Genomic DNA, 11,271 nt, shown 5'->3' with positions numbered 1-11,271 from the left:
ATGGAAGCAATTCATGTGTCCATCAACAGATGAATAGATAAGCAAAATGTGGTTCTACATACAATGGGATATTACTCAACCCTAAAAATGAATGAAATTCTGATACATGCAGCAACATGTACAAAACTTGAAGACATATTGAGTGAAATGAGCCAGATACAAAAGGACAAATAATGTATGATCTCACTGATATGAAATAATTAGAATAAGCAAATTCATCAATTCAGAAACTAGAATATAAATTATGGTGGGCCAGGGTGAGGGTAGGGAATGGGGAGTTAATGCTTAATTTGTGCAGAATTTCTATTCGTGTTGGTGGAAAAGTTTTGGTAATGGATGGTGTTGTTGGTAGTACAACCCTGTGAATGTACTTATATATTTATATATTCGAATTTTGTTAAAAGGGGGAAATTTTTGTTTGTATGTTAAAAATAACTTTTTTTAAAAAAAGCAAAACAAAAATAGGACTGTACATCACAATAAACCCCTAATGTAAATCATGTACTATAGTTAATAGATCAATTATAAAAATGTTATTTCATCAGTGTAAGAAATGTACCAACCACACTAATGCAAGGTGTTAGTAATAGGACAGTATAGGGGAACTATATTTTATCCTTGCTATTCCTGTAAACCTACAACTTATCTCATTTAAAAGAAGAAGCGGCCCCTGGAGGGCTTGTTAAAACAGAAGAAATTAAAAAAACAGGTCTACGAGCTTAGCAGGGAGGGGCTAATGGTAATTCAAAGCAATTTGGAAAAGTGGAGACATCAGGCACTCAAGGAGTTCCCGCCCTCGCCCAACGCGGCACTGAGGGTTCAAGGCCCGGCTCCTTCTCGGCCTGGTGCAATCAGAAGCATGAAGAAACAATAACTAGAATGATCCAGCCATTCAGATCGGGTCCGACTGTGGTCTTTTCCCTCCTGAATTCAAGCGCTCACTTCCCACGGAGTTCACGCTCAGGCCCCGCCCTCCGTCAGGTTCCGAGCAGCGGGACTGAGCCTGCAGGCCCCGCTCTGTACCACGCCCCTTTTCAACCTGGTGCAATCAGGATCTTCCTCCACAGGCACCTCAAGCCTCGCCCCTGCTATCGCCAAGATCTCGCCCGGACCACGCCTCTGCCTAGTTTGGCCCAGGCCCCGCCCCAGCCCGCAGAGGCCCCACCCCGTCTGGCGTCCTTACCGCCTGGCTCCGGGCGCTTGCTCCCCAGACTCTGCCGGGTGCGCGGAGCGGCTGCCATGGCTGGCGTGCGCAGGAAGGAGCGCGTCCTCTGCCTGTTTGACGTGGATGGGACTCTCACGCCCGCTCGCCAGGTAAGACCCCGGCGCTCGGAAGCTCTCTGCACGAGTGTCACAGGGACATCCCGAGGTTCAGCATAAGGGCCTGCAGCGGCATGACCTCGGACATCCCGGGGCCGCCAGCTGGGAGAGACGGGGACCCGGGACCCCCATGCCACAGGCCCCCGAGCGTCCGCGCCCACGTTCAGCGGGGGATCAGCGGGACTGAATTCGGCTCTGGAAGGAGGAGGCAGCGAGCGGGGGCGGAGCTCCCGGTGCCCCCAGAAGCCTCCGCATGCCGAGATATGACCTCGGCACACTCTCTCCAACCGGGTTCCCACACCACTTCAGACCCCCACGCAGCAGTAGCCCGAAGTTGGCGTCGGAAGCCGGGGTTGCAGGCCGGCGAGCACTCGAGTCCCATCTGGCCGGGTGTAAGGGGTCTTGGAGCCATCCCACCCCAGGCTTTGCAGGTCCCCGGCCTGGGACTAGTTTCTCCAGCCCCACCCCTACTTATCCTCACCACCCCCAGTCACAGTGAGAGGGAGGAAGGGTTTCTGCATTTTCTCTGATGAATTTAGTGGCTCTGCTTGCCCAGAGGCGAAAGCCCCCAGGCCTAGTCTGGCTACAGTGGGAACATTGAGGCACGGGAGGGTGGGTTAGGGTGTTTTCTTCCTAAAGGTACCTTATCTCTGCTTCACACCCAGTTTTTTTCTCCCTTTGGATCTCATCCTGGATGGGCCCCCAAACCCACCCTCACCAGCTATATGCATGAATAAGCAGGCCTCTTTTGTGCCTGTGGTGTGGGTATTCTACCCCCAGCAGGGGACAACAACCGTCTGAGGCAGGCGGAGCTAAGGGGTGGGTTACTGGGCAGAGTCAGACTGGAACTCAGGCCTTAGCCTCTCTTCTTAAGCCTTGAGCCTGTCCTCCCTGAGTCTGTGAGATTGCCCTGGCTTGGGCCCCGGGGGCTAAGAAAGGAATCAGAGACCTACCCTCCAGCCTCTTCAGTGCCCAGGGACTTAGGGAGGGAGATGGCAGAGGTGGAGAGAGGGTGGCAGGGCCTGATGCAATCACCACCCTTCCCTCTAACCCACTAACACAGCGAACTGAACCTGAACAGCCTGTTAATACTGTCTGCCGGCCAGGGCCGGTGCTTGAAACTTCTTAAAGGTTAATTTTTAATTATACACTATTCATGGACACGTTCTCCTTATAAAGAATGAAAACATAATAAAGAAGGCCAAAGTTCTCTCTGACTATGCCACCATCCCAGGCCTAGTCCCCACCCCACCCCTAAGTAGCATGAGTTCCTGGGTGGTGTGGCTGCCTTCCAGACCTTTATCTGGGTCTCTGTTTGCCCAGAAGAGATAGGGAGTACTGCTTTCTTTACATAAGTGATGTCATACTCTACGTGCCTTCCCGCAACTTGCTTTTGACAATTAACAGCATGTTTTGGGACTCTCCAGGGATAGAAGGATAGACCTGCTTTATTCTCTGTAGCCACAGCATGGTATTTTAGAGTAAGGATTTAAGTGGTTTGCAATTTTTCACCATTATAAGCGCACCCCAGTGAACCCCCGTGTGCACCTGGGCAAGAGAAGTGAATGTTCTTGATGGAGATGCTACATGTGCTTTTTAAATTGGAGTAGATCTTGCCAAACTACCCTCCCGAATGGCTGTTCCAATTTACACTCTCTCCAGCAGCATTTGAGAGTCCCTGTTTCCCCTCCATTGGTGTCCATTCTAGAGAATGTCAGCTGCTTTAATTTTTGTATATCTGAATGTCTGAAAAAATGGGTTGTAACTCATTTTAGTTTACATTTCCCTGGTGGAGCGTCTTTTCTTCTGTTATTTATTGGAGAATTACCTGTTTCTTTCCAAGCATTTTGGCGGCCTTACCTCATTTAATCCTAAGAGTGAATGGTCTCCCCACCCCTGCAAATGGTTACTCCCTCTTTTTATATATGAGAAAACTGAGGCAGAGAAAGACTAAACCATTTGCTTGAGGTGGTCCTGCTGGTGAGGGGCCTGAGCCAGAATTTGAACTCTTAATTCTGAGACCCAAGCTCTAACCTTTAAACCTCCTGGCATCTCAGGGGACCATGGACTCCCTGGTTTCTGAGCACCAAGTGGAGCTCCACGCTGTGCTGACAGAATCCTATGCTCTCCCCTTTCCAGAAGATTGACCCTGAGGTGGCTGCCTTCCTGCAGAAGCTGCGCAGTAGGGTGCAGATCGGTGTGGTGGGTGGCTCCGACTACTCCAAGATTGCAGAGCAGCTGGGTGAAGGAGATGAAGGTAGGTGGAACTAGCTCTTACCAGTTCTACCTTGAAGTTACGCGATAGGGAGTTTCCAAAGATCCCTCGGCCGATGTGCCTTCAAAGACCCAAACCTGCTTGTATGTGGCAGACATTTAGGGAGCACCTAATGTGTGCCAGGCTCTGGAGAAACAGCAGGGAAGAAAGCAGGCAAAATCCTGCCATGACACAGTTTTCATTCTCAGCCTTTGTCTTATGGGTAGATCCCCCCTTCCATCCCTGCTGAGTCTTGAGTTTCTTATCTTTAAACTGGGCATAATGAATAAGGCTTCCATATTGAAAAATGCCTTTGCATTAACTTCCTTTTATTTAGTCCACGCAACCAAGCTTTAAGGTGGGAATTATTCTCCCATTCAACAGTGGAGGACTCTGAAATCACCCAGGAGGTTGTTTCGACCTCTGAGCCCCTGTTCTCAGCCCAGTTGAGGCTCATGCCTCCAGTTCCTCAAATTTCCTTGGTTTTCCCCTTTTCCCTACCTCCCCTTGTTCTATCAGCAAAGCAAAGCATAGCCCTGTCCATCCATGTCTCCATCTCCACTGACCCACCGCCCCCCCACTGTCATCCAGGTAAACCACCTCCCACCAAGACCGCTCAATATCCTCCTGTGACCCCTGCATCTCCTTCCCCCTCTCCAGTGACTTCCTCACAGCAGCCAGAGCTGCAAACTGTGCCTGCCTGCATGCATCAGGCTTGAGAACACAATGTGCTGGAAGCCCCTCTACTGAGGGCCTGTGGGAGCACAGAGCAAGGAATTAAACCCTTTGCTGGGGAGTCCTAGAAATGAGATCTTGGAGGATGGTGGAAGCCAGAGGGCAGGCATTCCAGGCGAAAGGAATGAGTAAAGGTCCTGGGGTATCACTCACTTGTTTGGAAGCTGCAGAGAAAGAGGAATCTGGAGAAACAGGTTCAGGATGGAACTAATGGACTTTGAGTTGCAGAACGAGGAGTGTGGGCATCATCTCTCTTTACTTGGCCGTGGGATACCAGTCAGACCTGGTCTCACACTCTTTCCTTCTCCCTTGGTCCTCAAGTCATTGAGAAGTTTGATTATGTGTTTGCTGAAAACGGGACGGTACAGTATAAACATGGACGGCTGCTCTCCAAGCAGGTCAGTACTCACTACCAAGAGCCTAGGGCCCTAGTCAGGGATACCCTGTTTTCCACAGTGGGGGAAAGTCCATGGGTGCCTCGTGTACTGGGCTGGGGGAGGGATACCATGCTACCCCGGGGGCCAGATAGCCCCGGCCACACTCGGAGCCCTGTTTTCTTTGCCCAGACCATCCAGAACCACCTGGGGGAGGAACTGCTGCAGGATTTGATCAACTTCTGCCTCAGCTACATGGCCCTGCTCAGACTGCCCAAGAAGCGGTGAGTACGCCCCCACCCCCACTAGCCTGGGCTGCAGCTGCAGCCCTGCCTCCTTGGAATCCTGGGGCCTGAGGGAGGACAGGTGTGTGGGCCCCTCAGGTAGGAGCTGGAGGTAGTTGGGCCCTTGACTTTTTTGGCAGGTGTATTCCTTTCCCTGATCAAGTCCAAGGAGGCTGAGGTTTAAAATTGGGCTGGATTTGAGTCCAGGGCCATTCTTGTTCTCTCTGGCTCCCTGCCTCCCCGCCCCCCCACCCCACCAGTGGAACCTTCATCGAGTTCCGGAATGGCATGCTGAACATCTCCCCCATTGGCCGGAGCTGCACCCTGGAGGAGCGGATCGAGTTCTGTGAACTAGACAAGGTACCGTGGAGCCTCAGCCTCCCTGAGCCTGTATTTCTTCTTCAGTGGAATGGATGAGGGTCAGATTCTTTTTGTTTGTCCTTTTTTTTTTTTTAATTGAGAAATCTTCACACATATACATTCCATACATAGTGTGCATTCAGTGGCTCACAATATCATCACATAGTTGTATGTTCATCACCATGCTCATTTTTTAGAACATTTGCATCACTCCAGAAAAATAAATGATAAGGAAAAACTCATACATACGATGCACCTTACCCATCCCTCTTCTTGACCACTAGTATTTCTATCTACCCAATTTATTTTACCCTTTGTCCCCCATCCATATTTTTCTGCTCATCCGTCCATATCCTGGATAAAAGGAGAATCAGACACAAGGTTTTCACAATTACATAGTCACATTGTAAACGTTGTATCTTTATACAGTCATCGTCAAGAATCAAGGCTACTGGAACACAACTGAATAGTTTTAGGTACTTCCCTCCAGCCACCCCAAGTATACCAAAAACTAAAAAGGGATATCTATATAATGCATAAGAATAATAACCTCCAGGATAACCTCTCAACTCTTTTGAAATCTCTCAGTCACTGAAACTTTATTTTGTCTTTTTCCCTTTTGGTCAAGAAGGCTTTCTCAGTCGCTTGATGCCAGGTCCTGGCTTATCCTGGGATTTCTGTCCCACGTTGCCAGGGAGATTTGTACCCCTGGGAGTCATGTCCCACTTAGGAGGGAGGGCAGTGAGTTCACTTGCTGGGTGGGCTTAGAGAGAGAAGGAGGGGTGGTTTCTAATGCAACCAGGACTCTCTGGGGCTCCTGCCATGTGCCAAGCGTTGCTGTAGGCTCATCTGCTAGTTCCCCATGGGTGACAGGCACCACCAACAGCTCCTTACCCCAGCAGCCCTGAGGACATTTCCACCTTCCCACCCTCATCCAGCCCAATACCCAGTCCTATTCATTCAGCTTCCAGAGCTGCTCTTAATTCTGTTCGTTTGTAGAACTGAGACCCTACTCCAGGTGACCATCTCTTCCCCACTGGGCTGCCCACAGGGAGTCCCCTCCCTGTGTCCTAGAGCACTGCCAATCTATACTCCCACACGTCCCCTAAGAGCCTTTTAAAACACATCTGCCCAAGTCCACTCCTGCTCACAGCCCCCCATAGTGTCCCACTGTCGACAGGACAGGGTCCTGGTTCCCTCCTGTGGTGCCCCAAGCTCTGGGAGTTTGCCCTGGCTCGTGCTCACTGTTTCACCTTTCGGTATCTTTTCAGACCCAGTTTCCTTTCCTGGAATACACCAAGGTCCCTCTTTCCTTTGGATGTGCTTCTCCTGCTAAACCTTGATTTGCTTTTTACTGGTCTCCCCTGTGGCCCGCTCCCTCCCTTTGATGGATGGAGCGAGCCCTTCTAAGCCTTTTCACATAGGTCTGTGCTGTTCTCTCTCTGCCCTGCCTTGCTACTCTCCTCCGTTGCCCTCTCTGCTCGAGCCACAGCCTCCTTGCTGAAGTTAGAGACAGCAGCATTTCCTGCTTTGGGACCCTTGCTCTTTCTGTGCCAGCTGCCCAGAACACCCTCTGTTCAAGCATGGCTTTCTCACCTCCTTCAAGTCTTTCTTTGCTCAGATGTCACTATCTCGGTGGGGCCTTCTCTAAGCATTCTATTTAAAATTTCACCGTCTTTGCACTTCCTTCTCTGCTCCCCTATTTCTTTCTCTCCAAGCAGGCATCACCACCCTCTAATCCACTGTGTCATCTGTATTTTTTTATCTTGTTTACTGTCTGCTGTGTCCTTTCTCCCCTCAAACCGTGAGCTCCGGTCGGGCAGGGGTTTCTGTGGTTTGTTCACTCCTGGACCCCCTGGAACCAGCAGTATATATTACTATATATTACTGTATACAGTGCCTGGCATATAGTAAGGGCTCAGTGCTCAAGAAATGTTTTTCAAATGAATGAAATGGGTGATATTTTCCCCATTTTATGAATTTGGAAATTGAGGCTCAGAGAGGGAAAGTGACTTGCCCAGAGTCACATACGGTGTTGGTTGCAGAGTCCAGATTTGAACTTGGGACTGAAGACTGAGGTTCCTTACTCTGCCCTCTGCTGCTTCCCTGACGGTAGGTGGGGCATGAAGCGTTACCTCCCATGTCACCAGTCCTCCACCCCCATCCCACCCTGCGTCCTGAGACTCAGGGTAAGCAGTGCCCACAGGCATAGAGACTTTTCTTTTTGAGGCAGATAAGATGAGCACTGGCAGAGAGCCCCCTCCCCACGCACCGATCAGGAAAGGAGGCCCCTCCTCAGGCCAGCCAGGTTTCCAATCCTAGCTCCACCTCCCATGGCTGAGAGACCCAGAACAAGTAACTTCACCTATGCGTGCCCCAGTTTTCTTATCTATAAATTGAGGGTAATGGTTCCATCAGATTGGGCTATCCTGAGGACTGGACATGTGGCAGGCCTGGGATCTACCATGTCCTCTCACAGCCCCTAGTGCCTTTGGCTTGGCTTGTTGGCTTTTGTTTGCCCCCTTCTGGTATTGAAGAGGGGAGCAAACATCCTGACCTCCTGTGTGCCCACTGATGGCCCAGATCCCAGATAAACACTTCACCTTCATTCCTTCAGGCACTGAGGGAGGGATGAGGAGTCTCTTAGATGAGGTCACTGAGGACAGAGGGGAAGTACCAGCTCAAGGTCACAGTACTGGTACCTGTAAGGCCGGACTTGTCACCTGGGGCATGGAACCTCAGTCTTGAATCCCTGCTGTTTTGGGAGGGAGGAGCAGCCATCCTGGGCCCATTTAGAGTTTGGGGCAGCCTTAGCTCTAACTGTGGGCCCATGGGGCAGCCTTTGGAAGGGGCTTTCCCAGCCCACACTAGGAAAGCAAGGCCAAGTCCAGCAGTGGCTCACATCCCTCATCCTCCATCTTCCCTAGTAGTGAAGCAGGCAGGGGTCACTACCTCTATTCCTTAGCCCAGGAAGCAGTCTCAAAGAGGTCAGGCAACTTGCCCAAAGTCACACAGCCAGAGGCACAGCAGTCAGGTCTGGAACCCAGGTTATCTCAGCCCAAATTATCTCCTCCCTGGACCTCTTGTCCAGGCTGCAAACTGGCTGGCTACTGCCTGCTTGCCTATCCCTTTCCACCCCAGTCCTACCCAACTCCACTGAAACACAGTCTTCATCCCACTCCCCTGCTCAGAAATCCTCAGTGGTTCCTGGTCGCCCAGCAATCATCCCAACTCCCCAGTCTGGCCTCGAAGGCCCCCTTGAGTTGACCATCCTCTGAACTCCCACTGATACTTCGACCACATGGGGATTTCCACCTCCGTACTTCAGCCACATTACCCGGTGCTGAATGGGCATCCGCTCTGAAGCACTGGCCCCAATTAGCTCACCAGCCTACATGCCCAGTCAACTGCCCCTCCTGAGCTGGCCCCAGCCAGGCCGAGAGGGAGCCTTAGGCTAGTGAGTGAAGGTCCCCTTCCTCCATGTTTATAGCAATCCCAGGATCCTGCTCCCAGGGCCAGGGCCCTAGCATTGCTGAATGCCTAAGCCAGTCCAGCCTTTTGCACACAGGAGATGCTTAGCAGATGCAGGTCAGGGCATGGTTGGTCGGTGCCCTGCCCACCATCCTGCTGACCTCTCCTCTGAGCACCCATTGCTGCTATTCACATAACAAACAGTCCAATACTGTTAGCAACTCATGTGCACTTCTGCAGCGTGTACCCCATGTGCTGTGTTGATTCAGGCAGAGCTAACAGCCCTGAACCTGTCCTGTGGTGGGCACTATGACTGGGGACCTTTATTTTAACCTTCCTCTTGTCTCTACTTCAAGGCCTCCTTCAGAACACCCCTCCCCCCACTTAGGCAGGGATCTGACACTGAGATCAGGTGACAGATATCATGGGACTCAGTCTTGGCTCTGCAGCAGAGGCTGTGTGACAGTGAACTTTGCATATCCCCTCTCTGAGCCTCACTTTATCCTTGGGTGGGGTCATGATATCCCCCTGGGAGGCTCCCTGACTTTGGCTGACTCGTATGCCTGGCACACAGCAGGACCTCCACTTCAACCCTTTCCTTTCCCTCCTACAGAAGGAGAAGATCCGGGAGAAGTTTGTGGAAGCCCTGAAAACAGAGTTTGCTGGCAAAGGACTAAGGTTCTCCCGAGGTACGTCTACTCGCAGAGGGTCTGGGAAGTCTGGCACAGGGACCCTCCCGAGACCCTTCCCAAGGCCAGGCTACAGCCCCTTCCACCCCTTGGGATACACAAAGGCAACTTGAAGCCCAAAGCAGGCAGGGACTCAGTCTGTCACTTGCCTCCAGTCCTCTCCACCCTGGAAAATGCCCCACTGCCCATCCATTTACTCAGGGTAGAAACCTAAGTCTCTCGCTTGTTCTCAAGTCCATTCTGGCAAGTTCCTGGGCTCTGTGTCCACACTGTATCTGGAATCTGGCAGTTCTTTGTACCTCGCCTCCTAGGCTACAACTGATTTCTACATGACTGGTGTCCCTCTGCCACCTTTAGTTGTCTCCAGCAGCTAGAGGGTTCCTTACGAAAAGCTAGATCGTGTCCCGCTGCTGCTCAGAGCCCTCCAGAGGCTCTTCCTCACTCCAAATAAAACCCAGGACCCCACCCTCGGATCCAGGGCCAGCATGGCCTCCTGACTGTCTCTTGGCCTGCTCCCACCCTTCCCTGCTTAGGTACTGTGTACTCCCAGCCTTCCCCACTCAGGCTCAGGGCTCAGCACAATATCTCCTCCTCAGATAGCTCTCCCCAGACTTCAGGCTGCATGAGCTGTCCCCCAAGTGGCTCGTGGCTTTTCCTTCATTGCACTTGTGTGCCCCATGGTGGTCATTTCCCACTCTTGTCCCTTCTGGATCATAACTTCCATAGGACGGGGGTCCTGAGCCTGCCCCCTGTGCCTGGCGCTCAGTGATAATGATTGAGTGAGTAAGTGAATGAATGATGAGGAAGGGACCTCCCCCAAGCTCATCCCACGAGCACCCCTCACTCCCCACAGGAGGCATGATCAGCTTTGATGTCTTCCCCGAGGGCTGGGACAAGCGCTTCTGCCTGGACAGCTTGGACCAGGACAGCTTCGACACCATCCATTTCTTCGGGAATGAGACCAGCCCTGTAAGTTTGGCTTCCCCAGTACCCATCACCACCAGATAACTCAAGGTCAAAGCCAGGACCCAGGGCTCACCAGCCTCCTTACAAGTCAGGGTAGGCCTAGTGTGGACCAAGGATCCGGGTTTCCTGGAGGCTCCCAGGGGTGGAAGGACAATTGTACAGGAGCCAGTATGGGGGGCCCCTACCCTGGGACCCCATCCAGACACCCACGGCATGCCTTCTCCACCCTTCCCTGTGTGCAGGGTGGGAATGACTTTGAGATCTACGCTGACCCCCGGACCGTTGGGCACACCGTGGTCTCTCCACGAGACACAGTGAAGCGATGCCGCGAGATCTTCTTCCCAGAGATAGCTCACGAGGCGTGACCGGCTCTCACCCCTGCCCCTCGGGCATTCTGGGAAGCCCCGACCAGGCCTGGAGACGGCTCCTGGCCTAGGTGTTGGGGTGCCACCCGGGCCCTTCCTCCAGACCAGGGTGCCTGCCTTGGACACGGGCCTCGCACAAGACCCACCCAGACAGGACTGGGTCCTCATGGAGACTGTCCCCAGCCAGCTGGTTCCTGCTGGGACTGGCTGTCATCCTCCTGGGGTCCAGCCTTGCCTTAGGACAGCATGTCCCCATCCTCAACCCTGCTGACCATGGCCACAGCTGCTACTTGTACTTCTGAACAGAGTGGGTTTCTGTCTGTGCCGAGAGGAGGGCGTGCCTGCCTGCCCGATAGGGTGGAGAATGGTGGGCAGGGGGCAGATTGTAGAAAAAGAGAACTTTCTGTTACAAATATTAAAGTTCCCGGAACAAGATCTGGCGTCGGGTCAGTC

General features: G+C 52.3%; 1 protein-coding gene across 1 annotated transcript; it reads left to right on the top strand.

Annotated features, from left to right (window-relative positions):
- Window positions 1–1,154: 1,154 nt before the first annotated feature.
- Window positions 1,155–11,271, top strand: PMM1 (phosphomannomutase 1). Its single transcript, XM_077169000.1, has 8 exons — window positions 1,155–1,314; window positions 3,460–3,577; window positions 4,631–4,707; window positions 4,876–4,967; window positions 5,228–5,327; window positions 9,412–9,487; window positions 10,341–10,456; window positions 10,696–11,271. Exons 1-8 carry the CDS (start codon window positions 1,240–1,242, stop codon window positions 10,816–10,818), a joined length of 777 nt encoding a protein of 258 aa, XP_077025115.1. The 5' UTR covers window positions 1,155–1,239; the 3' UTR covers window positions 10,819–11,271.

Source organism: Tamandua tetradactyla, chromosome 7 (assembly GCF_023851605.1).
Source record: "Tamandua tetradactyla isolate mTamTet1 chromosome 7, mTamTet1.pri, whole genome shotgun sequence".
Lineage (NCBI taxonomy): Eukaryota > Metazoa > Chordata > Mammalia > Pilosa > Myrmecophagidae > Tamandua > Tamandua tetradactyla.
The sequence above is the reverse complement of the archived record's forward strand: the minus strand, read 5'-3'. Positions and strand labels throughout refer to the sequence as shown.

Bases quoted from the DNA above. Each gene is read 5' to 3' on its own strand.
- PMM1 (XM_077169000.1), top strand. From the start codon at position 1,240: ATGGCTGGCGTGCGCAGGAAGGAGCGCGTCCTCTGCCTGTTTGACGTG. The intron at 4,968-5,227 runs GTGAGTACGCCC...CCACCCCACCAG, and splicing joins CTCAGACTGCCCAAGAAGCG to TGGAACCTTCATCGAGTTCC. The intron at 9,488-10,340 runs GTACGTCTACTC...CACTCCCCACAG, and splicing joins AGGACTAAGGTTCTCCCGAG to GAGGCATGATCAGCTTTGAT.